Below are 25457 nucleotides of genomic sequence, written 5' to 3' on the forward strand. Positions count from 1 at the left end.
CCTTGACCCTGGCAGCTCGGGTATCATCACTCTCCATGTCCAGGAGTTCATCCACGTCAATCTCCAGCTCCGGGATCTCCTCTTCCTGGCAGTCGTAGAGGCGAGTGAGCTGCTCCAGGATCCACTCCTCCAGGTTGAGGCGCTTCCGTAGTTCCTTGCGGTCGTACTTGACCGTGACCTTCCCTTGGCGCCTCACTGGGCCCTCGTCGTCCGCGCCGCCCGGGCCCTCGGGCAGGCGTATTCTTAACCACTGCGCCACCAGGGAAGCCCATGGAAGCCCATTTTTAAGTGTACATTTCAGTGGCGTTAAATACGTTCACATTGTTGTGCAACCATCACCACCATCCATCTCCAGAACTCTTTGTCTTATAAAACTGAAACTCTGTTAAAAAAATTACCCCTCATTCCTTCCTCCGTCTAGCCCCTGGCAACTACCACTTGGCAAGTCTAAGTTATATTATATATAATATATATATATATATATAGATAGATAGATAGATAGAGAGAGAGAGAGAGAGAGCATTATATGTTATATATTATTTATATTCCTAGTTCTACGCCATACAGTACCTATAGAGGCCCTTTGTTTCATGATTGGCTAATCTCTTGGTTCAGAGTTGTACAGTTTCTCCTTTGAGTTCCTTTAAAATTCTTGGGTGGGTGCCATCATTTTCCATGATTATCTTTCTTCATCCTGCTCTTTAAGTCTAGAATGTTATAAAGATTTATCGTCATTTGATTTATTACTTTGGTCTAGTTTGATTCAACAGATACTATGGGAATGGGGACCTCCCTTCAGTTTCCGTTGGTAAAGATTAAGGCAAGGAATGAATTTGATCTTTCCCAAGTACACTTGTGTAGAATATGTGTTCTGCTTTTGTTGGATGGAGTGTTCTAGAAACGTAAATTAAGTCACAGTGCTGAGATTGTTATTCGGGTGTACTGTTTCCTAGTGAACTTCCTGTCTACTTGTTCTATCACTTATTGAGAGGGGTGGTGAAATTTCTGACTAAAATTCTGGATTTGTTTATTTCTCCTTGCAGCTCTATCCATTTTTGTTTCATGTATTTTGAAGCTCTGTTATCAGATACATAAGCGCTTAGGATTGTTATGTCCTCTTGATGAATTTACTGCTGTTTGATTATCAAATGATCTTCTTAATCTTGATTCTGAAATCTTCTTTGTCTAAAATTAGACACCTTCCTTTTGACTACTTAGCATGATATATCTTTTTCCATCTTTTTGCTTTTAATGCATTGTGCCTTTATATATATATATTTTTTGTGCCTTTATATTTAAAGTGTGTCTCTTGTAGGCAATATATAGTTGTGTCTTGATTGTTTTATCCAATTTGACGATCTCTAACTTTTAATTGGGGTGTCAAAATCATTTACATTTAATGTGATTATTCATGGCTCAGTTTAAACCTATCATTTACTATTTGTTTTCTGTTTGTCCTATTCTTTGTTTTTTTCCCTCCATTTTTGCTTTCTTTTGGAATTAGTTGCTTTATCATTCTACTTTCTCTCTTTTGCCTTTGTCATAGTTTTATTGCATATTGAATATTTTTATATCTGTACCTTTATTCACTTAAATTTAGCCAAATAAGAATTACAACTAAACCTGTCAAAAAAATTCTTTTAGCAAGCTAAATTCAAAGGCCACAGTACAACTTTTCCCCTAAAATAATCTTTCAACTTCCATTTAGCACTAATATGTATTGAGCACCCACCCTGTGCCCAGGTGTTAGGCTGACTACAGAGTGGGACCTTAGGCACATGTAAGGCTCATCCCTGCACTAGGTGGCTTTCATTCTTAATCCTCCGGGCTGCGTAGAGGGCTGTGGAGTGGGGTGCACACTGAATTTTAACCCATGGAGAATTTGTGGTCTTTCTTTCTTTGCATTAGTAAGATTCCTATTCCATTGCTTATATTGTTTCTTCCACCAATCCGTTAGAACATCACTTATTTCCTATAGTTTGTATCCTATACTCTTTTCGTGCTCACCATGACTCTAAGTGGTCAATTTTATCAAGGTTTCCACTTGTTATCAAGCTGTCAGTGACTCACTTTGAATTTAGGCTCATAGCTTTGGTATAGAAACAGTTATTTCCCAATACCCATGGTTGTCCAATATGAGTGATCAGCTCTATTTTCAACTGCATTTATTATACACATTCTGTGAAATTTTTTCTCATTTTGCCTTCTCTACTCCAGAGCTCCCTCCCCTCTTTCTTTTTCTTTCTTCCTTCCTTCCTCCCTCCCTCCCCCTTCTCTTTCTTCCTTTCTTTTCTTCTTTCTTTCTTTCTCTCTCTCTGTCTCCCCCCCCCTTTCTTTCTTTCTCCTTTTTTATTTCAAAACCACGCTGCCACTTTTTAGACTTCAGCAGGACCATGGTGCCGTTTTGGTTTCTGTGGAGATCATCATCCTTATAAAAGTTGCATTGGCCCCAGACTGTCTTCTAACCACCCCTCTCAAATCTAAAATCCTCTTTCTTGCATTGTTGTCACATAAATGCTAATTTGTTTTTTTATACTATTTTAGGTGGCCGGGGAAAGGACAATGCTTGGATCATTACGTTTCCGGAAAATTGTAATTTCAGATGCATACCAGAAGAGGTGATAGCAAAAGTGCTGACTTACTTGACGTCTGTTGCAAGGTATAGTATTTCACTACATTTTTTTTCAGTTTGCTTTCTATTGGCTACCCATTTGAATGTAGTAACAGGAAAATGGTGTTTTAGTGTGGCTTTTTTTATTGTAAATGATCATAAGACTCACCTTCAGAGTAGATAAGAAATAACTTAGAAGGGGAAGCTGACAGCTACCTAAATTGCTATAAAAATCATACTGAGGGCTTCCCTGGTGGCACAGTGGTTGAGAGTCCGCCTGCTGATGCAATTTGTCCCCATGCAGAAGAACATAGGTTAAAAACGATGATCATACATAAAGCCTTTAATTCGCCTAAAAGGAACTCTCACTAGCCAGTAGCTAGACAGCTATTCTTCATTTCTTCCAAGGATAAAATAAGAAGACTGAAAGTTAAATAGACTCAAAAGTGATATTGGAATGGATTAGGAGTTACTTGATATTAGAAATCATTTGAGATGAGAATGCTTTAAGGGGAAAGTTTCAAAAGCTTCCTTACAGATTTTATTTAGGTTGAAAACAAATTTTTTAAAGGAAACATTTTCTGGTTATTAATCCTGAAGACTAAGAAGGCAGGAATCTAAAATCATAATATTGTGAAGAAGCTCATGAACAAAAATCAAATCCCAGAAAACTAAATTTACACGGCACCCCTTAAAGCTTGAGAGTGGTCTTTTTAGGGCAAATAAAAGTTTTATTATCCATTACACTGCCTTCCCTCAAGGAGCAGGCAAGAGGTAGGAATATGTATTTAACAGTGTTTTTCTGAATGAATGAATGGATCATTGACTCCTGATGGATTGCCGTGAAGTTACATCTGACGTCATGAAGGACAGCTGTCTATAAGGTTTTCCCATGCCCCAAATCATAGTATTCCGAATCCATTTTAGTGGCCTACCTGCATGACACTATTACTTGCCTATTTAAAAGATTGACATTAGTGACAAAAAAGAAATTTTAAATAGTGAGTAGTGGAATATGGAATTAAATTGGCTTTCCATTGTAGCACTTTGTGATAACTTTCCAAATCTGTCTTCAGGCAAGACATCACATGTAAATGAAATAATCAGAAGTAAGGACATATCTAGCAAAGTTGGGTTATTACTAAGAAAAACAGAGTATTTCCTCTCATCTTGTAGGCAAAATGGATCTGACTCCCGATTTACCATTATTCTTGATCGAAGACTGGATACCTGGTCTTCTCTCAAAATCTCTCTCCAAAAAATCTCAGTGAGTACCAATTTATTCTACAGTAACTTCTTTTTTTAAAAATAGATCTTTATTGGAGTATAATTGCTTCACAGTGCTGTGTTAGTTTCTGTTGTACAACAAAGTGAATCAGCCATATGCATACATATATCCCCATATCCCCTCCCTCTTGAGCCTCCCTCCCACCCTCCCTATGCCACCCCGCTAGGTGGTCACAAAGCACCGAGCTGATCTCCCTGTGCTATGCGGCTGCTTCCCACTAGCTAACTGTTTTACATTTGTATTCTACAGTAACTTCTTGACTTTGTTTTGCATTATACTTTCTGTTTGTGGGGTACAGCTTATTTTGATACTGATGGAGACAATAAAAATAGATGGAATGGGGAGGTGGAAAACTAGAGAGGCGAATTGGTAGAGGAGATTGAGCTAACCAACTCTACCCAAAATAAAACCTAATAGGAAAGAATGAGTAGTCAATGGTTCAAGTTGAGTGAGAAGTGATTCATGGTCCCCTATGCCTTTCAAAGCAAGGCAGTTTTTTTATGAGAACTGTTTTAAAAATGGAAATAGCTGTGTTGCTGTATACCCATTATATATGGAAAAGTATAAAGAAGAAGGTTTAAAACAATAGTCAATAATCGAACCGTCCAGAAATAAGCACTTTTTAACATTTCGGTGTGTATCTTTCTAGACTCTTCTTTCCCCTGGGGTAGAGAGGGAAGGGAGTCACCTGCAAAATGACATATTGTCCCTGTTGGAAGCTAGTCCCCAGCTCTCCAAGACCCAGAGAGAAAAAACAGTTTCCCTAAAGGAGACAATATGAGAGATGCAATTCTGCCCACAGCCAAGATGATCTCTTACATTATTATGCTCATCTGCATGTTGTCTGACACCTTCTCTTTCATAGAAGAAGAGGGAGGTGAGGAACCCACAGACTCCTCCCGAGCTGGCAAGAGTGGGGCTGTCTGCAAAAGTGCCGTGCAGTCAACTTCCTCTAGCAGACCAGAGTAGCTGGGAATCAATATATGTTTTTCTTTGAGAGTCCAATGTCATCAGCCATCTGAAATTCTTCCTTCGTCTCCAGACTCACGCGGGAGGCCACAGCCAGCAGGGGCAGTTGGTTTAGTTGTGAAGGCAAGACAAAAATCTAGGTTGTTGGACTTCTGAGCCAGTGTTCATTTTGCTCTACGAACTTGCTGACGAGCGTAAGGAATACACTGGCACTCACATGGTAAAATGAATGAGGTCATTATTCTTCTCATACCCAGTATGAATTATTCCTCATCTTGGGCAAGTCAGCAAGGTAGTTTTTTGTTTATTTTTTGTAACAGAAGTGTTTAATCCTAAGCAATGAAGAGAAGACTTAATACCACATTCATACAAGTTACCAAAATAAAATAGTAAAACCTCGATTTTGTATAATACATTTTTGCTTTTTCAAAGGCATTCACATTTATTAAGTAATGTTGATTCTTTTCGTTTCCTGATTAAGTCCTGTGGGCAGGTATCATTATAATTGTCCCATAGATGAGGGAATTACATTGATATACGCATTTTGGAAAGATTACGTGTTGAATCCAAGGTCAGGAGCAAGAATTGAATTTTCATGAACTGCAGTTGGTGACCTTTCCACCTGCTGCTTTCTATCATTTTCCAAATGACATGTGGATAGACAAATACATTAAATTTTTTTTTAGAAAAAGGTAAAAATTCCTTTGGAGAGAGTACATCTGGCATCCGGGTACTATTGAGCCCTATCAATGGGCTGAATCATATAAAAGGCACTTATTGTGCCCTGGCCTTTAGGATCAGTCCTTGGGCTTATTGAGCAGACTTTAGTTTATGACAATAATCGATTATTTAATACTAAATATAGCACTTGTTACAATAAAACTTTTTTTTATCACCCAGCCCAGCGTTTTTTCTTTTGGCCCAAACTACCTGCTTGATGAGATTAATTTTCATTGAGTGACTGGTTGGCACATGGCATCAGTTTTTTGGTAAAGTTTTATTTTTATTTATCAAATAGATTGCTTAGAACAGAGGTCTTGTTTTTCCCAAAAGAGAAATACAAAATTGGGTCTTGATACTGTTGATTTGGGGTCAACAAAGGAATAATGACTTTGTTGACCCCAACAGAAAGGGGAGGTGATGCTCCCCTTTCTGTTTCCCTAGGGAATGCTCTCTCAGGGGGGAAGTGTGAAGTATGCCCAACAAAGAGCTTTGAGGCTAAGGTCGCTTTACTTGCATAACAGTCGGGCAGGAGTGGGAGGTGGGGGGGACGGCAGGTGACGATGACATGTAACTGGCTATAGATTAGTTTAAGCGTTGTTTCTTTTTAGCATTTTAAATGTTTCTGCTTATGGTAGAGCTTCTATACCCATGCTCAAAAGCACATTAATTATATCTCAACCATTAATAGCCATTGGACACTGTTTGCAATAGAGGTAAATATCGAATGCAAGCCAATTTCAAGAACAAAAGTTGACATTCAGAAAGAATTTCTGGTGAAAATGGCCATTGTATAGATAGGTCTAACTGTCTTTAGTACATTATTTTAAACTAGTGTCTATGAAGTAATTATATAATTCAATTTGAAGATCTTAATTTCTAGATTCCAAAAGAAACTACGCAGTTAGGCTATACTTCATAATGATAAGAGACAAGATTTTTTATTTTTTAGTTAGACATTTTGGAGAAATGTTCATTTGGGAGAGAATCCTATCCATCTTAGAAAGTTTGCACGTTCTGCTCTTTCTAGATTATCATCAGGACAAAATTTCACAAGCTATTAACCTTTCACAAGGCTTAAACCCAGAATAGAATTTAATTTAAAAAAAAAACAAACAGAATTGAATTTCAAGTTACAGACCAGGGTAGGACAAGATTAAAGATATCAGTTAATACTACCTTCACAAAGATTCTTAGCATTCCACCTTAAAAATCAAATTGCGCAGAGGAGAAAGCCAGTCCCATCTAGCCCCTAGGAGGAGAGTCATTTTTTTTTCCTTCCTCCACTCCCTGGACGAGGCTGATCTTCTTGAGCAGTCCAGCACCAGCTAATCCATGAGGTTCAATCAGGCTAAGTAATTGGGGGAATGTGTCGACTCTGAATTACAATGAGCAGCAGGGAAGGCTCTGTCAGCTGACGAATCAGGGATAGTGGTTTTTTTGCAGCGCTGCCACGGTGGTAATGGAAGCAGCTACGGTAGCTTTGTTTGATAGAGATTTTTGGCTGCCGCTTTTAAATACTACCTAAGAAGCGGCTCATATTTCATCAATGTGGCATTGACAATTGGAAAAGAAGAGTGTTATTGTGTATAGGCGAGATGGCAGAAGCAACTCCCCCGAGAGGCAAGATGAGGTTCAGAAGGAATGCGGTAAGGGCTCTGCCTGCAGTCCTGGAAAGCCTATTCCCAAGTTCAAGTGCAGGGATGCGGCAGCATGGTGCTATAGCACAAACTGCTGAATGGGGCTTTTAAGGACAGAGGGCGAGAATGGAGTCTTGTGTTTGCATGGACTGCATTGATGTGATTCCTGTGATACGGACATAGGGGAATGTTAAGGCCAAGGAGGTAGAATGTAATTTCAAAATCTAAACGTGATCAAGTTTATGAGGAAGCACCATCCGTCATGGTACTTGTTCAAGACTGTATGAGCAATTTTGAATCGTTGGGCAGAGTAGCTTTAAGTGACCAGTTAAAATAATATCTAACAAAAGGATTCGTCCTTCCTTTCACCATGGTCAAGTAGAGTATGATATCATGGACAGACCTGGAGACGACTTCATCAGCATTTAAAAAGGCAGCCCTTCCTGGGTGTTACCGGACAAGTGAAAAAATGTTGAAGTCTGATGATCTGAAATCTTTCTGATTTCATTTCTTCCCCATATTCAAACTTGAAAGACGCAGATTTCTAGCCTGTTGACAACTGTTTCTTAAAGGAAAAAAAATGACTCACTGTTCTTTATAAGCTAGAATTTAGAAATCTCTCCTTTCAGATACATTTTCAAATTTTCCCATCGTTGGTTCACTTGTATACTAAATTCCCAGCAAATTTCTGAAGGGATATTTAGATGTATTTTGGAGAGATGCGAAGTAACACTAGCTAATTTGATAACTAACTGGTCATCAGCAAGGTTTTCAGGGCTACTCTTTTTCTTTCAAAACTTAAGGTAATGTTCTTGATGTTATGATTTAAAATATAATACTTGCGTATTTAAATAATCAAGACAACACAAAAAAATAAGAAAGTGAAAATCAGTCATAGAAAAAAATGACACTTGGAATCAAAAGTAAGATCAGGGAAATAAACCAGTAAGAATTTTATTGTTGTTGAATGACAGTAACATCAATGGGTGAGTAAACGGTTTATTTTCTAATAAAGCTCTTGGCACAAAATGGTATATTAAAAATTACAGTTTAGGATATGAATCTTTTATCTCCAGCTCTACACATGATTTTGTATTATGGGAATAATAGCTTCAGACTTTTAACAGACAATTCATGGTGCACAAGAGATGCCTGTGTATATGCTTTGCAATACTGGGTGCAACTGACATTAGTACTTATGTTATCAAAAGTAATTTACTTAAGCTTTCAGAAAGTTCCTAATTCCTTTATATGCATAGATGTTTTCTCAGTTCTGAACTTTGTTTCGTGTAGATGCACATCCCTTAATATACACACAAATTAATACAGCACACAAGTACTCAGTGAATAGATATATCTAGTACTGTGCCACACACAACATGGGTTACAAAGGTAAACATGGAATGGCTACAGAGCTGAAGGAGCTTTCAATCTAGTAGAGAAGGTAGGACATGTTCATAAATAACTATTATGAAAGAACTTCTAGTTGGTAGGGAAGGGCTCACAAAGGAGATGACGTTTGTTTGGACCTTAAGGAAGAGCATATGTGTCTATTACCTTTCTTGGTTTCTTTCTTCTCTTTTTCCCTCAAATGAATTACTTTAAGTGGTCCCTATGAACAGCTAGCTTGAAATGAAATTGATTGGATTAAGCCTGAAGCCCAGAACTATGGTGGAAGACAAATTTGTTCTGCTTGCATGCATAGGGGCTGACCAGAGTGAAAAATTTGCAACTCAGTTGGTGACACCATAGTTTGACTTGGAAGGATCTCTGGAGTTGGGCTGATTCTAGAGGCTATGATAGGTAGCACCTGGAAGGATGGTAGCAGTGGATTTAAAGTCCAAAGAGAGGCTTAAACTGGCTACTTGGTGGAAATTGCAGTGAGTGTGAACAAGTGAGGGGGTTGAGAATGGATATGGGACAAGAAAGGCGAATCACAAGGAAAAGAGTGTTGCCTGGGACTGTCCCACTCCTGAGATCACTTGGCAAGTTATTTGGCTATCTGTGGAGTAACTCTTCCTTTCTATACTCTTTAAGGGTGGGGTATGTGGGAAGAGTGCGGGAGTAGCTCACGGCCTTGGAAACTCTTCTCTGTAGTTTGAGGTCACGAGATGTTTCCCAGCTTATTCTAACGTGATAGTGTGGACCTTATCGAGGTCAGTCACATTGCCAACAATTCAGTATTTTATATTCTGTAACAGTTATGTTCTGTAACTAGTAATATGAAATTATAATAGTTTTGTTCAGTAGGCTCCACGATGCTAAATTGTTTCAAACATTTGTTTTTACTGTTAGTATTTGTCCTATTTTCTAGATGTCAAGGTCAAGTTATTCCTAAATGCCAGGCAGCAAGTCTGAGTTTGCATTCAGCCTGTGCGTTAAGTACGTGTCCTGGGAAGGGTTTAGGGTCCAGGAAAGAGCTTGTCCTTAGCATTCAGACTGGCCTGGTTTCCCTCTTATTGTGACTGCATTTCTCTGCCCTAAGGATGCAAAGAAAAAGCTCTAGGAATATAAATTGTTTTCATAGTAAAATAATCAAATTTTTATGTGGCATCAGCCACTGTAAGCGTTTTTAAAGAAATAACTAGAATAACTGAAAAGCGAGCAGGGGGTGTATGAATTGCCTGTCTGAGATGCCGCACAAAAGAATATTAAACAAGGTTAATTTCCAGACTTCAGTAGTGAAAAAGCGATGCCTTTTGTCATTGTTATTGCTGTTGAGGCCATATAACTGGGTGATCTGAAGACAGGCATGAGGAGAAGGGAGTAAATGTCTTCTCCAGGAGGGGAAGGGGAGAGAAAACGAATTCTGTGCGCCTTGACTTGAAGAACCGGTCGGAGCTGCTGCGGAGGGCTGGGGTGGGGCTGTGCTCAGAAACGGGAGAAATGGCTCTGAGCCCTATGAAGACAGGCGGCATGTTCATTTTTACTGAGGCGCCTTTAAGCAGTCACATGTTGGAACTCCAAAAAAAAAAAAAGCCTGCAACCAGTGCCTAAAACCAATGCTGTTTCCTCTCTCATGCTGCATGCTTTTTTTTTTGGTAAAGAAGAAAGCAATAAAAGAAAACAAGGCTGACCCTTGCTCACATCTTTTTGCTTTTTTGACAGGCTCTCAAAAATGATTTATAGTTTGAAAATCTAGGGTTTGATTTTGGAGAAAATAGGAACTGTGCCTTTTCATGTTTATATAACCATCCAGATTAGAGATCTTTAAGGCAGCATACCAGAGAATGTAGAAATGTAGTTTCCCCAAACCGAATGGGAAACCTCAGGGGGCTTGCGCTATATTTGCTATAAGATATGTGCATCTGATCCTGTTTATGATATGTGATATGCTGTTTGAATGTTCATTTCAATAGCGGCTTTAAAATAGATTATCTTGAATCTTTTAGTTATGCAAACATCTGTATATAAAGAATAGAATCTGTCTCTATACCTATTTGTATGCTCACATGCAAACACATGCAGACTGACCCTAAAGCCAAAATGGCCTTTCAGGTTAAAATTTCTCAAGAGTGCCCTGTCCCCTCCCGATTCTCATAGCCAGCGATCACAGCCAGAGAAGTGGACAGAGCGTTGATACTGGCCCAGGTTCAGATGTATGAAGCTTTAGTTCCAAGGTTGCAAACTGATAGTCCATACATGTGTTTTGTTGAGACCATCCAGCGCTTTAACAAGCTTTCCATTTGTTTCCCATCTTTGAAAATCGTGTTTCCCACAGAAGTCTGGATTTCTGGCTTTTGAGAAATCACAGATTTGGCAGAGCTGGGCCCACCTTCCCACATGACGGCGTTTAGCTGGAACTGACTAGTTGTGAAGTGAGGATAAAAGAACCTGTTGCATGTAAAATACTTAGTATGATGTCATAATATAATGAGGATAATTCTCATAATAGTCATTCAGTAAAACGGAACACTCCCACCCACGGCCAGCTAGCCAGTCTCCTGTCCCTACCTTAAGGCTTTGAGGGGTCCTGAATACATGTAAATATACGTACATGTGTGTGTGTGTGTGTGTGTGTGTGTGTGTGTGTGTGTGTGTGTGTGTGTGTATATTTTTCTGGAGAGAAGCTATTAAAAGTCATTCACATGAGGTTGTGGTTTTACTATAACTAGTTCGGCACCTATTTAAATTTGGGGAAGTGAGTGGGACTGGGATTCATACATGGGGTCTAATGCATGTGAGGCATAGAAACGATATGCCTGGTCTGAACTGTATGATTTCGTTTTCTAAAAAAACAACTGACAAATCACATGAATTGTTTGAGTGCCACCCAATTGTTTAGTAGTTTTGCCTACTAAATAATAGCTGTTGCCTACAAGTTATTCCTTCCTTCAAATGGCTTAGATTTGAGAGTAGCTATTGGGTTAACAGAATCCATGTATTCTAGGAAGATTTCCATGGCAGCTCAATAAAGATTCCAAAATTATCCTATAAGGAACAACATTGCAAATGTAATTATACAGGCAATAAATGAAGTGTTCATCCTTGATAGGACAGTTTCTTTAGAAATGCAGATATTTGTGGGCTTTTAAAAATATGTATTTATTTATTTATTTATTTGGCTGCATTGGGTCTTAGTTGCAGCACGTGGGATCTAGTTCCCTGACCAGGGATTGAACCGAGACCCCCTGCATTGTGAGCTCGGAGTCTTAACCACTGGACCACCAGGGAAGTCCTATAGGTTTTCTGTGATAAGCAAATCACTAAACATTTTGAAGGAATTAAGGGAGGAGAAGGTATGATAAAATAATCAGGAAGTTTTACTTAAGAATGATCTCCTTAGAATGTAGAAATATCTTTAGAAGCATTTTATTCAGCTTTCAATGTTTGGGATAAGCCACTTTATCAAATAGATGGAATAACTGATTTAGTAAAACAGCCAACATGAAACCCCTGACTTAGGAGCAGCTGAATACCCGCAAACCCTGCCTGAACTCTCTTCCCCATGGATGCTGTGAACAGTGATTCTGCTTCTCTCTGCTCTCTACTTTGTTCCCTGCTGTGTGATCAGCTGTCCCAGGGCCTGGCTGCTTGTTCTCCTAGGAGTGGCAGGTTAGAGACCAGGGCCTGACCTCAGGGCAGAGAGTTGCCACGTGGTCTTCTCTGCTCCCATAGTATCACCACCCCCACCCCACCCCCGCCAATTTTGGAGGTGGGTCAGTATTCCAGGCTTTAAGTTAGTCATCGCCAGGGTGTTGCATCTAGAGATTTCCAATGCAATACCAGAGAATATGACATTAAGGAAAGTCAGAGACAAAAAGACAATGAGAGCAGATCAACCTAGAATCCATGAAACAATAAAAGTAATAGTGCTTTAAGTGCTGGCAAAAGTAGGATGCTTTCGATTTCATTTAAAAGTGAAAAAATAAGCCGGGGCAAGGCAGGTTAAGTATAATAATTATGCCGGTAATATGCCCACGTGAAGGAGAAGGAAAGGCTTAACTCCTAAAGTGAATAGGATAGAAATACACTTAGTGCTGTCAGTCTAGAAGTAGGTCCAGAGTTCTCACAAGTCTCTGTCAGAGTTTCCCCTTACGCAATCCTTTATCCATATCCCGAAAAAGTTTTCTACCTAAGTCTGCTTGTTCTTCTTTAGGTCCAAGAACCCAAGATAAATTTAAAAAACTATCTTATTAACTTTTTTAGAGTTGACAGAGTAGCTTGATAGTCATTATTTCATTTAATTCTTATAATAACTATGGCAAGTATGTACCATTCTTAGCAGAAAATATAATAGACATTATGTGCATAATAGATGGTAGGATACACATTATCATTGGGACTCTCTGTCTCTACTTCCAGTTCTCTGTACATTGTTGGCTTTGTTCTTTGGAGTAAGCTTCCTCTAGCAGCAGGGGTCATGGCTATCAGTAGCTCTGGAACTGCATCCTCAAAGTTTCCTTCCCTCAGCACTAGTTTGAAAAACCCTAGTGTGGGACTTTTTACGTTAAATTTTCATCCCACTTCAAATCATTGTGTGTTAGAAGGGCAAGGTCATGAAGAAAGAGAACAGTTCTCATTAGAAACCAATATTAAGAATAATAAGAGGTTGGGCTTCCCTGGTGGCACAGTGCTTAAGAATCTGCCTGCCAACGCAGGGGACACGGGTTTGAGCCCTGGTCCGGTAAGATCCCACATGCCGCGGAGTAACTAAGCCCGTGCGCCACAACTACTGAGCCTGCACTCTAGAGCCCCCGAGCCACAATTACTGAAGTCTGCGTGCCACAACTACTGAAGGCCACACGCCTAGAGCCCGTGCTTCACAACAGAAGCCACCACAATGAGAAGCCCGCGCACCACAACGAAGAGTAGCCTCCGCTTGCCACAACTAGAGAAAGCCCGCGTGCAGCAACGAAGACCCAACGCAGCCAAAAATAATAAATAAAACAAATAAATTTGTTTTAAAAAAAAGAATAATAGGAGGTTGTCTTAGTCCTTATGGGCTGCTATAACAGAATACCATAGACTGTGTGGTTTATAAACAACAGAAATTTATTTCTCACAGTTCTAGAGTCTGGAGTCCAAGATCAAGGTGCCAGCAGATTCGGTGTCTGGTGAGAGCCTACTTCCCGGTTGGTTCATAGATGGCCATCTTTTCTCTGTGTCCTCACATGGCATAAGGTGTGAGGGAGCTCTCTGGGGTCTCTTTTGTAAGGGCACTAATCCCATTCATGAGGGCTCCACCTTCATGCCCTAATCATCTCCTGAAGCCCCCACCACCAGATACCTTCACTTTTGTGGGTTAAGTTTCAACATATGAATTTTGAGGGGAGGGGAAGTAGTTTCTCATGAAGGGAGAGGGTAATACAGATATGGCCACCTAGAGGAGTTTTCAGGTAGATAGCCATCCCGATTTGTGTCTATTTGTAATCATTGTTTAGTTTATTGATTTAATTTTGTGCTCCTTTCTTTTACCTATTTGTATCACACTCAGTTCTCTTTCCCTGACTGTAGTTCTCACCGCCACTTGTTTATGTTTTTATCATCATCTCAAGTTGAATTTTAAAAATCTCCAGTTTTGAATGTCATTTCAGAGTCTAGGTCTTATCCCTCTATGAAAGTTATTCTTTTTTTTTAATAGACTTTATTTTTTAGAGCAGGATTAGGTTCACAGCAAATTGAGCAGAAAGTACAGAGTTCCCATATACCCCTGCCTCCACAGTATCTTATTAATTTTTGTTTTATAGTTTTCTTCAATTATTAATATTCCAGCATTCCTAAAAGATGACTATATTTTAAACATTTTGGACATATTTTGCTTTATTACGCTTTAACCCACTGTTCTGAGACTGATGACTCCGAACTCTACATTCCCAGTGTAGGCTTCTTTCCCTCCTTACTTGTATGTCCATTTGTCTGATGGACATCATCAGATTGTCCTAATGACCCTTCCAACAGGTCAAGGAATGGGAATCAGTATCATATCCCCCTCCTGAAAACCTGCTTCTCTTGTGTTCCCATGTCAGTGAGGGTCGTACCATTCACCCAGTTACTCAAGCCAAAAATCTGGAAATTGATTGTCCTAGTCTTTCCTTTCTCATCAGACACAGCCAGTCATCATGCCTTGCAGAGAGTACCTCCTAAATTCTACCCTCATCCCTGCTATTGTTGCTCCAGTTCAGAAACTCACCATCCCTGGCTTGGAGGACTGTTCAGCCTTCAGGCTCATCTGTTTGCTTCCACTCTTGTCCAAATCCTGTCCTTTTCCAAAGCCAAAGTGATCCTTCTAAAATGCAGGTCTGATCGTGTCGCTCTGCTGCTTAAAAGCTCTTGAGTCTCCCTTTGCCGCCAGGAAAAAACCCAAGGTCTTTCCTGATCTGGCTCCTGCTCATCTTTCTAGCACCATCTCCCATTGCTGCACCCCTCCACTCCCATCAGCATTTTCCTCTAGCTTTCTGGACCGGGACCTCTTGATGTGGGGCAGACTCGGGTGCCGACTCAGACTTTACCAGCTGGGTCAAGTTATACTTAAACTCTACAAGCCTCACTATTTTTTGTTTGTAAAAGAGGATAGCCTAACTAATTCACAGGATTATTATGAAGAGGAACTGTGATAATGTTGGCAAAATACTTCGTATACAGTAAGCATTTGATATGTGGTGTTTTATCATTTATATCAGGCTATGCTATTCCACCCCTTGCAAATTCTGCATAGTGCCCTCCTTGTCTTTTGCATTCTTTCATTTAATGATTATTTCTTGACCACCTACTATGCGCCAGTATTCTAAGAAGCTGGGAAACATGGGTGCACCAGAACAAGATTCTAATCCAATTTATTCCTCTTTATGGGAGACCTTTTTGACATTCCTAGGTCTAGGATGCTCTATGCTACCACTTCCTGTTGTATATTATTCTAATTCCCTTGTTTCATTTATCAACTTATCGTCCTATGGAGTAAATGATACTAATGGACTCTACTATTAGATTGTCATTTTCTTGCAAGCTGGGTAGGGACTATATTTTATTAATTTGTGTACACCAAGTGTTAACAGTGCCTGATATTCATTCACTTAAATACATGGGGTAGACACGTAGAAGATATTCTGTGAATGTTGCTTGACTGAACTAAAAATGTGAGTCCATAAAATAGTTTTCTTCCATTGTTTACTGCAGGTATTCAGTATTTCAGCTCCCTTTGGCATTTAGGGTTATCCTAGAAACCTGCCTCCTAATTCTGTTTTACAGGGATTAAATGCAATTTGAGTGCAAACAACTAAGTTTAAAATGAAGTTTAAGAGTATAATTTTTCATAACTTGGGATTGACTTTAGTGTGAGAAAATTCCAGGCCACGAGAACTGCAAGGATCTGACCTGATGACCTTACATTAGTTTTATTTCTATTTTTGTGTTTTTAGATTTTATCGATATCCATTTTTTAAAGTTTTATCCTTTTAGTGGCTTTTATGACTTTAGAATTTGTTTTCTTTAACTATATATTTTCTGCCACGTGCTCACTTGAATGCATGTTTTGACAATTTTTTCTTGCTTTCCTGTGGTCTTTCTATAGGCTTCCTTCCCTGGGAACTTGCACTTGGTTTTGGTCCTTCGTCCTACCAGTTTTCTCCAACGAACTTTCACAGACATTGGATTTCGATTTAGTCAGGAAGATTTCATACTCAAATTACCAGTAAGAGTATTTAAATGTTTTGTCCCTTTCTCATGAAGACTTTGCACCATGCTATTGATGTTTTACATGTGGTCACAGAGCATGTAAAAGAAAAAGATAGAATTTATCTTCCCAAAATGTAAAATCAAAATGCCTAAAAGTCTTCTGCTCCTACTGTTAAAATAGAGGAAAAGATTAATCAACTTGTAACAAAGCAGTTCCTTTTGAAAAAGATGTATGTCACCTATGTTGTATATGTGTATATATGTATGTGTGCATGTGTATAAAATCAGGACATTTTATTTTTAGAGAAAAAAATGAGTGTGTGTTTTATGTATTTGAACTCCCATGAACTTACATCCTGAGCTAGTTCAGAGTAACAATTTTTTTTCAAAAGATATTTTTATACGTTTTTAGAGTTAGGAATAGAGTGCTCATAAATTTGGGTACTTTTGCAAAGATCAGTCCCTCCTGATAAATTATAATTTACTGCAGAAAGCCCTTTTACTTTGTTATGGGCTTAACATTCTTTCAGAAGGTTGACCATTGACAGTGCAAAATTTTAGATCAGGGGGAATCAGGTGTTTGGGTTTCTATGGAGATTACTTTCGCTTTACAGAGAAATGTTTTGTAAATGACACCTGTTATTCCCTGAGGGAAGGTAGTGTATCCATGTGGGAGGGGATGTACAGGAGAGAATTGTTAGAACCATTTATAAAAGACAACATTCTGCTAAATGAGTGCTAAAGTTCATTGTACGGCTGTGTGGAGGGATGCCACGGGGGGCAGTTAACAGTATCTTTCTTGCTTATTTATGTAGGTTGTTATGCTGAGCTCAGTTAGTGATTTGCTGACATACATTGATGACGAGCAGTTAACCCCTGAGTTAGGCGGCACCTTGCAGTACTGCCACAGTGAATGGATCATCTTCAGAAATGTATGTTTCTTTTGCCCTTACCGTAGAGCCTATAGTTTGTGTTAGCTTTGAAATCTAGTTCTAGAGTTGTTTGTTTTCCTCCTTGGGAAAAACAGGTTTCTGGGGCTCCTATTTTACAAAAACATGTATGATTCAACATCTTGATTTTCTTCCCTAGGAAGTATCTAGAAATGATGCAGAGTCACTGAGGATGGCATTTGAGTGAGAGGCCTATAGGGAGTAAGGAGATCCTACTCTACCCACCCCCTCCTGTGGCCATGTAGTAACTTGAAACCAAGGGTTTGGGTTCAAATCCTAGCAGTGCTGATTTTTAGGGATTTAACTTTGTGCAAGTTGTAAAAGCTCTCTCAGCCTCAGTTTTTCCAAGTATAAAATGGGAAGAATAAGACTTTACCTCATAGGAATATCAGGAAGATTAAATGAGATTACAGATGTAAAATGTTTGGCATTGTGCCTGGCCTATGGTCCACCCTCAAAAAATGCAAGTAATCTTATTAATCTCATCAGCTTAGTGATTCTCCTGGGGCAGTTAGATTTGTAGCAAAGATGCCTTCTGTTCCAGAAATGTACGAATAGGCAAGGGCCCGGTGCCTCACAGGTGTGAATCTGTCCTATAAAAATCTTTACTCCAAATCCCAGAGATATGGGAACCCTTCTGAAGGAAATAATGATATTTAATTCAATCAGGATTCTATTTTCCTCATCCTTATTTTCATTCAGCAGTCCTGTTCACTCGTATGAAAGTGTATTGTCAAAGTAAGCAGTGTCTTGCCTTTAATAACCTATAAAGCTATAAATAAAAGAGCAGACACCTTGAGTTGCATGGTAAACAACGGGTTAATATGGTCTCTACATGTTGTCCTTCTTTCTCTGAGTCATTGATTTTGGAAACAAAATAAACGACCCAACCTTACTTGACATTTTAGGGCAGCAGAGCCTTTGGGGGTCACAATTTCAAATCTTCCCCAGTACCTGAAATGAACCGTTGTGACTAATATTCCTGTCACCTTAGTCCATTGCCTTGTTTGAAATGCTAATACTTGCTCATAAATGATAATAAATATAAAGTGGCTTTGATGTTCTCATTTCTCTTCAGAAGTAAAGTTATTATCAAATAATTTTGCAGTTTCAGAATTTAATAGAATAAGGAAACACTGTTTTGCAAGAGAATAAAACAAATTACTCTTTACATGGCATCTTTAAGAAAGAGTTTTCATCGGTGTTTGAGAAATAAGTACAGAAGTTTAGGTAAAAGACATTTGAGAAGACTTTCTACCTCACTTCAGTTTCTTAGGGGCTTAGATGCAAAGTTAGAGTTGATTGTCAAGGGCATTGCCAGCTTTTCTCAGCAGAGTTCATAGTATATGTGTTTGCTGTCATACCTAAATGAAAGTTAATACGATTGCTGGTCTAGGTTTTGATATGCTGGCAGAACTTCCATACAATTAAAAGCATCACGGGCTCTTTGCAGGCTATAGAAAATTTTGCCCTCACAGTGAAAGACATGGCTCAGATGTTACAGTCCTTTGGAACTGAACTGGCTGAGACAGAACTACCAGATGATATTCCCGCAATAGAAGAAATCCTTGCAATTCGTGCTGAAAGGTACCACCTGTTAAAGGTATGTCTGATAGAGGGGACAAACCAAAATTTCCCATGGTCTTTCTTTTGATAGAGAGATGTTGAGTGTCCATTTCACACAGATTGCTGGGTAGGGAGACAAAGGAGATATTTATATATTATAAAGCACACTATTAAAAAAAAAGAATACTTCCCAAGAGGAAGATGTCCTGGATATGTGGAATCGAAGTGTCCCTTGTTTAAACGGTGCATTCTCTTGAGCAGCTGTTTATTTGTAAATAGAATAGTTTATCACTGCTCCAGAATAAGAGATCCACAGTCATTTTTGTTGCCATGCATTCTGTATCTTGTAGAAAGGGCCTCTCATTTGGAAAGCTAGAGTGAGGGTCAAGAGGCAGACAGGTGTTCTGTTTCAACATCCAGCAGAGGTACACTGTGAAATGGAGAAGGAGAACTTGAAGAGGAGTCAGGAGGCCTGGTTTCTTGTCCCAACTCTGCCATATACTAGCATTGTGACCGAGCCAAACATTGCTAAATTGATTACAAGCTTTCTTTTCCACAGAGTACTAGTTCCTGATGTCTTCTACAATAGACCATAGCTAGCAAGTTGATCTTACTCTCCTCCCCAGTTGTCTGGAGGGTTGTGTTGTGAAGGATTCCGAGTCACGTTTCAGACAGTCGCCAAATACTTTTAGATTCACTTTCCCCCAAAAGTTTGAGCATGATCTGAACAAGCACCAGGCATCCCTGTAAAACTCATGTCCTTTGTATGATAACAGGCATGCTGGGGGCACTGACAGATACAAGCTCTATGTGGAGGTGACATTTTTATGTTAAGAAGAGGAGAGAAATGGGAATTTTGAATCATAATCTAAAAGCAAAACTCTATTCAAGGAGAAAAAGCTCTGTCCCTCACAAGTTGAGTGACTTGGTCATTTGCTTACCCTCTCTGAGTCTCAGTTTCCTTATATGTACGATGGGGTTGATGATGATGATGATACATGCATACCTTGTAGGGCTGTCGTGAGGATGAAATGAAGTAAGTATCTGATGTATGTCAAACAGTGTTTGACACATAGTTGACACTTCATAAACAGTAGCTCTTAATGTTTATGTTCTTATTTCGTGTTGGTATCTTGGAACCTGTTCCCAGAAAATACATGGGCACCCAAATTTTTCCTTAAAGTTTCAGAGGGCCTTTGCATCTCCTGAAGGGAGTGATAGATCACTCTTAGATCCCTAAAGGGTCAAGATCCTTCTAAGGTTAAGACCTTCTGAATAGAAGTACATGCTTCATGGTGAATTCATTAATCCAAACGTGAAGTAACAGAGTACTTATGGCCGGCGGTGATTGGTAACAATTAAGGATTTGTAGGAAAGGTATCTAACTATATCTGAATATGCATTAAATATTATTTGTAACTGTATGCTTTCTAGTGTGGTAGTCTTTATTACAGTACTGCTGCTTTATTGGAGCACATTAAAAATATTAGCAAAATAGAATAGAATAAATTAGAACTTTCTTTTTTTATTGAGGTATAGTTGATTTACAATACTATATTCGTTTCAGGTGTACAGCATAGTGATTCACAATTTTTAAAGGTTATGCTCCATTTATAGTTATTGTAAAGTATTGGCTATATGCCCCGTGCTGTATCCTTGTAGCTCATTTTATTCATAGTAGTTTGTACCTCTTAATTACCTACCCCTATTTTGCCCCTCCCCCCCGCCCTCTCCCCACTGGTAACCACTAGTTTGTTGTCTGTATGTGTGAGGCTGTTTCTTTTTTGCTATGTTCACTAGTTTGTTATACTTTTTAGATTCCACGTATAAGTGATATCATACAGTATTTGTCTTTCTTTGTCAGACTTACCTCACTTAGCATAATACCCTCCAGGTCCATCCATGTTGTTGCAAATGGCAAATTTCATTCTTTTTAATGGCTGAGTAATATTCCATTGTATATATATACCACATCTTCTTTATCCATTCACCTGTTGATGGATACTTAGGTTGTTTCCACATTAAATTAGAACTTTCTTTTCATTATTAATTGATTTATTTATTTATGGCTGTGTTGGGTCTTCGTTGCTGCGTGTGGGCTTTCTCTAGCTACAGGGAGCGGGGGCTACTCCTCTTTTCGGTGCGCGGGCTTCTCATTGCAGTGGCTTGTCTTTGTTGCAGTGCATGGGCTGTAGGTGCTCAGGCTTCAGTAGTTGTGGCACACGGGTTCAGGAGTTGTGTCTTGAGAGTGCAGGTTCAGTAATTGTGGTGCACGGGCTTAGTTGCTCTGCGGCATGTGGGATCTTCTGGGACCAGGGCTCGAACCCATGTGCCCTGCATTGGCAGGCGGATTCTTAACCACTGTGCCACCAGGGAAGTCCCTAAATTAGAACTTTCTACCTGTGACAGAAGGAGGTTACAAACCGAGCATGGGGTACTTCTGTCTGTAAAGATCTTATAAAATTAGTGATTGCAAATCCATCTCAATAGGCAGGGCTTCTTGGAGATCCTCACGGCTTTTGGATTCTGTGATAATGAGGTATTCCTTGAGTTTTCACTTATGAAAGCAAAGGCCGTTCTAGAACTGCTGTTTCTATTCTGCATGCTGTTGCTGTATGCTTCCTTTTCCCCAGGTCATTCAGAATAGGTTCCCAGCAGGCTGATTCATCCTATTTTGCCTTTGCACAGAAGGATATTACAGCTGTAACCAAAGAAGGAAAAATCCTGCTAACAAATCTGGAAGTGCCTGATGCCGAAGATGCCGTGAGTTCAAGACTTGAAAATCATCAGCAAATTTGTGGTGACTGGCAAACTATTAATAAGTGAGTAGTGCTCTTTTGGGTTTAGAGTTACTTATTTTATACCTTTGAAAGGGAATTATACATTTTTGCTGCTACCTGTTAAGTGTGAAAGTATTCCTGGACCTCTGGGAATCTGAGAACTCCTTCCTGAGATGTTTCACGGAGCTTAGTTTGCTCAGAGAGGAGGTTCTGTGGACACTGATGGTCTCTACCTGGACCAGATGTCATGGGCTGTGACTTTGCCTATAATTCTTAACATCCAGACCACGCTTATCTACATACCTGCAACACAAATCGTTGTTTTAATTATGACTTTGCTTTGTTAAGGTTGCTCACTCAAGTACATGATATGGAAATAGCTTTTGATGGATTTTGGGAAAAACACCAGCTAAAAATGGAGCAATATCTGCAACTCTGGAAGTTTGAGCAGGATTTTCAAGAGGTCAGTTAAAACTTTCCTTGATACGGTGTTTTTCATTATGCTGGAGGTTCTTACTCCTTGATCATCAGAAACAGTCTTGCAAGGTGCCCATTTATACCCCCAGAGAGGTGAAAAGAGGCAAGTGTGAGTGAACCTTGACGTAGAATGAAGAAAACAGCTTCGAAAATGCCAAGACACCTACTTCTGGCTTAAACTCATTTCTTATGAGAAAGCACTTAAGTCCTAACACAGATGACAGGGATAAAGTTGCTATCTACACTGATGTTTGATATTCAAATTTATTTTAGATACAAAATGCTTTTGGACTATGGGATAACTTTCCAAGGAAATAATACCAACTTCCTTCATGATTTTTTTTTTTTTTTTCGGTACGCGGGCCTCTCACTGTTGTGGCCTCTCCCGTTGCGGAGCACAGGCTCCGGACGCGCAGGCTCAGCGGCCATGGCTCACGGGCCTAGCCGCTCCGTGGCATGTGGGATCTTCCCGGACCGGGGCACGGACCCGCGTCCCCTGCATCGGCAGGCGGACTCTCAACCACTGCGCCACTAGGGAAGCCCCTTCATGATTTTTTAAATACCATATATCTATGCTGACCATATTTAATATAATCTAACGAAACATTTTTTTCTGATCCAGCAATTTATTTTCTATGAAAAGCCTGATGGATGAAATTAAATCATGTTTAATTATACATTATTTAAAAGGTTATAAGTATATTCTAGTTCCATCCTTCTGAAAAATCCATCCCATGTGGATTTATTTTCTTCTTTTCTTTAATGGTCAGCATCCAAGCTTCTCCCAGTCTCTGTCATAGTATTTTCCCACGGATCCAAGGAAAACTCACTTCTCTCTCTTGCACGTGGTCAGCTTGTTTCTACCCATGAGTGGCTGACTCATCTGGCAGAATCAGTTGGGGGAGGGGCACTGCGTTCTGAACCCAGGGCTCAGTTACTACCAGCCTTTTCCCTCCAGTGATTCAGATTTTGAAGTGCCGTGCTCTCCGTGAAACCTTTCTTAAAGAGAGAATAGGTCAAATTGCTCTTGGGCCTTCCAGATTATTTGTGTCGGTCCCTCCTCCCCAACCAAACACATGCAAAAACAACACTTTTCCTGAATAGACCCATTGCGCCTCTACTTATATGTTAATTTGCCTCCAGGTTAAATTCTTGCCCTGTGGTTATAGTCTGTTTCCTGAAGTCATTGTTGCCTCCGATCGGTATTGCTGTTGTTTGTCTTGGATTGTAATCTCACTGACACGATCTGTCTCTCGTAGTGACATGAAGATGGGTTCTGGCTATTTAGGAATTAACTAAATAAAGGCTTAATTGGCAATTCAAACTTACAAGAAAAAATTGAATATTCTCAAACTTGAGATAATGTACAGAATAGGAATATTTTCTTGCGTAATCACAGTACAGCGATCAAATTTTGTACATTTACGAATAATGCAATCGTTTTCTAATTATCTGCCATCAGTATTCCGATTTTGTCAATTGACTCAATCATGCCATTTATATCATTTTCCCCCCTCAGCACAGGATCCAGTCTAGAGAGTCAGGTATTGCATTAAGTTGTCATGTGTCTTTAGTCTCCTTTAATCTGTAACATTTCCATAGCCTTTCTTTGTCTTTTATGACACTGACATTTTGGAAAAATACAGTCAGTTTTAAAATAAAATATTCACCATTTTGAGTTTGTCTGACATTGTCTCATGATCAGATTAATCTCCGCATGACCAGCAAGAATACTGCATACGTGATGTTTCCTTTGGAGGGTATCACATCTGCAGGTAGATGAGGTCCATCTGCCCCTCATTGTTGGTAGCGGTTTTGATCACCCTGTCAGAGTGTTGTTGAATTTCTCCAGAGTATGGTTACTTTTTTCCCTCTTGCAACTAGTAGACAATATGTGGGGAGAAAATTTAAAGCCATGCAAATATCTTGTTCCTCATCAAAAATTCCCCATCCAGTTTAGCATCAATTGATGATTCTTGCTTCAAAGTATGATGGTTGTGAAATGCTGATCTTCATATCTCAGTGTAGATATGTCATGGAGTTGTAACTGTTTCAGGCCCACCAGTAGGAACAAGAGTACAAATCATTTTGAAGAAGCTAGAAAATTGTCTATCAAGGATACTGTCTGGGGGAGTTCCCTAGCATTCCAGTGGTTAGGACTGCGCTCTCACAGCTGAGGGCCCGGGTTCAATCCCTGGTTGGGGAACAAAGGTCCCACAAGCTGTGCAGTGTGGCCAAATAAATAAATAAATAAAGGGTTTTTTTTTTAAAAAAAAGAATGCTGTTTGGTGTTTATCTATTTATTGGGCTCGTGGCTTCCTAGTTTTTAGTTCATTACTGTTCTTAACTGTTTTGGTGTTTCCACCTGACTGCTGTGTCCTTGTGACATGTCCAAACATTTTGATCACTTCTTTACTTCCTGGCATAAAGAGATGTTCCGAACTAATCTTACTCCTACTCTGCTTCAGCCCTGGAACCAGCCAATTTCCTGCAAAGCCCCACTTTCTTTTTCTGGGAAATGATATTAAAGACCAAGATCTGGGTGCTAGGTGTGCTCATTGCTACTGAAGGGTCTTTGTTTCTAGAACCATTCACCATAGAGCTAGGGAATATATATGCATGTATATACACGTATATATACTTCCATACCTGTCCATATACACATGCCCTTACATGTACATAGTGATCTTTTATAAATCATCAGTACACACTGATGTCTAGCAGGTTAAATTTTAACAGATTAAATTGATTTCTGTGAATAAAATAACTGAAGACATTTTCCATATGTGCGATTTTTCCATACTGATGTTCTTAATTACTAGCATTTACTACAAAACTTGATTATTAAGGGAAAATGCTTAATAATTTATACGCTTTTAAGACTTTTTCTCCCCCTTATTTTTAGCTCGTGAGTGAAGCTGAACTTCTTTTAAACCAACAAGCAGAGTTGGCAGATGTAACAGGGAGTATAGCTCAAGTAAAACAAAAAATTAAAAAGTTGGAAAACTTAGATGAAAATTCTCAGGTAAGATTACATTTTAGATGTTCTCTATATTTGTGGGGTATAATAGTCACATTTTGATGTTTTTTAGTAATATAAACCCTTATTATGATTAATCTCTCATAGCAACAATCTGTATAATTCGTTCAGTAATATTGGTCTATATTCTGTTTTGTTCGATGTGGGCCTGAGTTGACTCTGTAGTTATGTTATGTAGTTGTAACTGTTGCAGGCCCATCAATAGGAACAAGAGCATAAATCATTTTGAAGAAGCTAGAAAATTGTCTATCAAGAATGCTATTTGCGGGCTTCCCTGGTGGTGCAGTGGTTGAGAGTCTGCC

General features: G+C 39.3%; 1 protein-coding gene across 1 annotated transcript in view; it reads left to right on the forward strand.

The window, feature by feature from the left end:
- LOC112415775 (guanine nucleotide exchange factor DBS-like) overlaps positions 1–25140 on the forward strand; it is a gene marked incomplete at its 3' end in the record, with an annotated part of 63762 nt that extends 38622 nt beyond the window's left edge. The window contains exons 5-12 of the mRNA XM_024768936.1: positions 2545–2659; positions 3788–3878; positions 16239–16358; positions 17158–17274; positions 18746–18895; positions 21547–21680; positions 21987–22101; positions 25021–25140. Of these exons, the coding sequence (XP_024624704.1) occupies positions 2545–2659; positions 3788–3878; positions 16239–16358; positions 17158–17274; positions 18746–18895; positions 21547–21680; positions 21987–22101; positions 25021–25140 (962 nt within the window). The remainder of the gene's footprint in view (positions 1–2544; positions 2660–3787; positions 3879–16238; positions 16359–17157; positions 17275–18745; positions 18896–21546; positions 21681–21986; positions 22102–25020) is intronic.
- Positions 25141–25457: the final 317 nt, after the last annotated feature.

Source organism: Neophocaena asiaeorientalis, unplaced genomic scaffold (assembly GCF_003031525.2).
Source record: "Neophocaena asiaeorientalis asiaeorientalis breed wild unplaced genomic scaffold, Neophocaena_asiaeorientalis_V1.1 scaffold654, whole genome shotgun sequence".
NCBI lineage: Eukaryota > Metazoa > Chordata > Mammalia > Artiodactyla > Phocoenidae > Neophocaena > Neophocaena asiaeorientalis.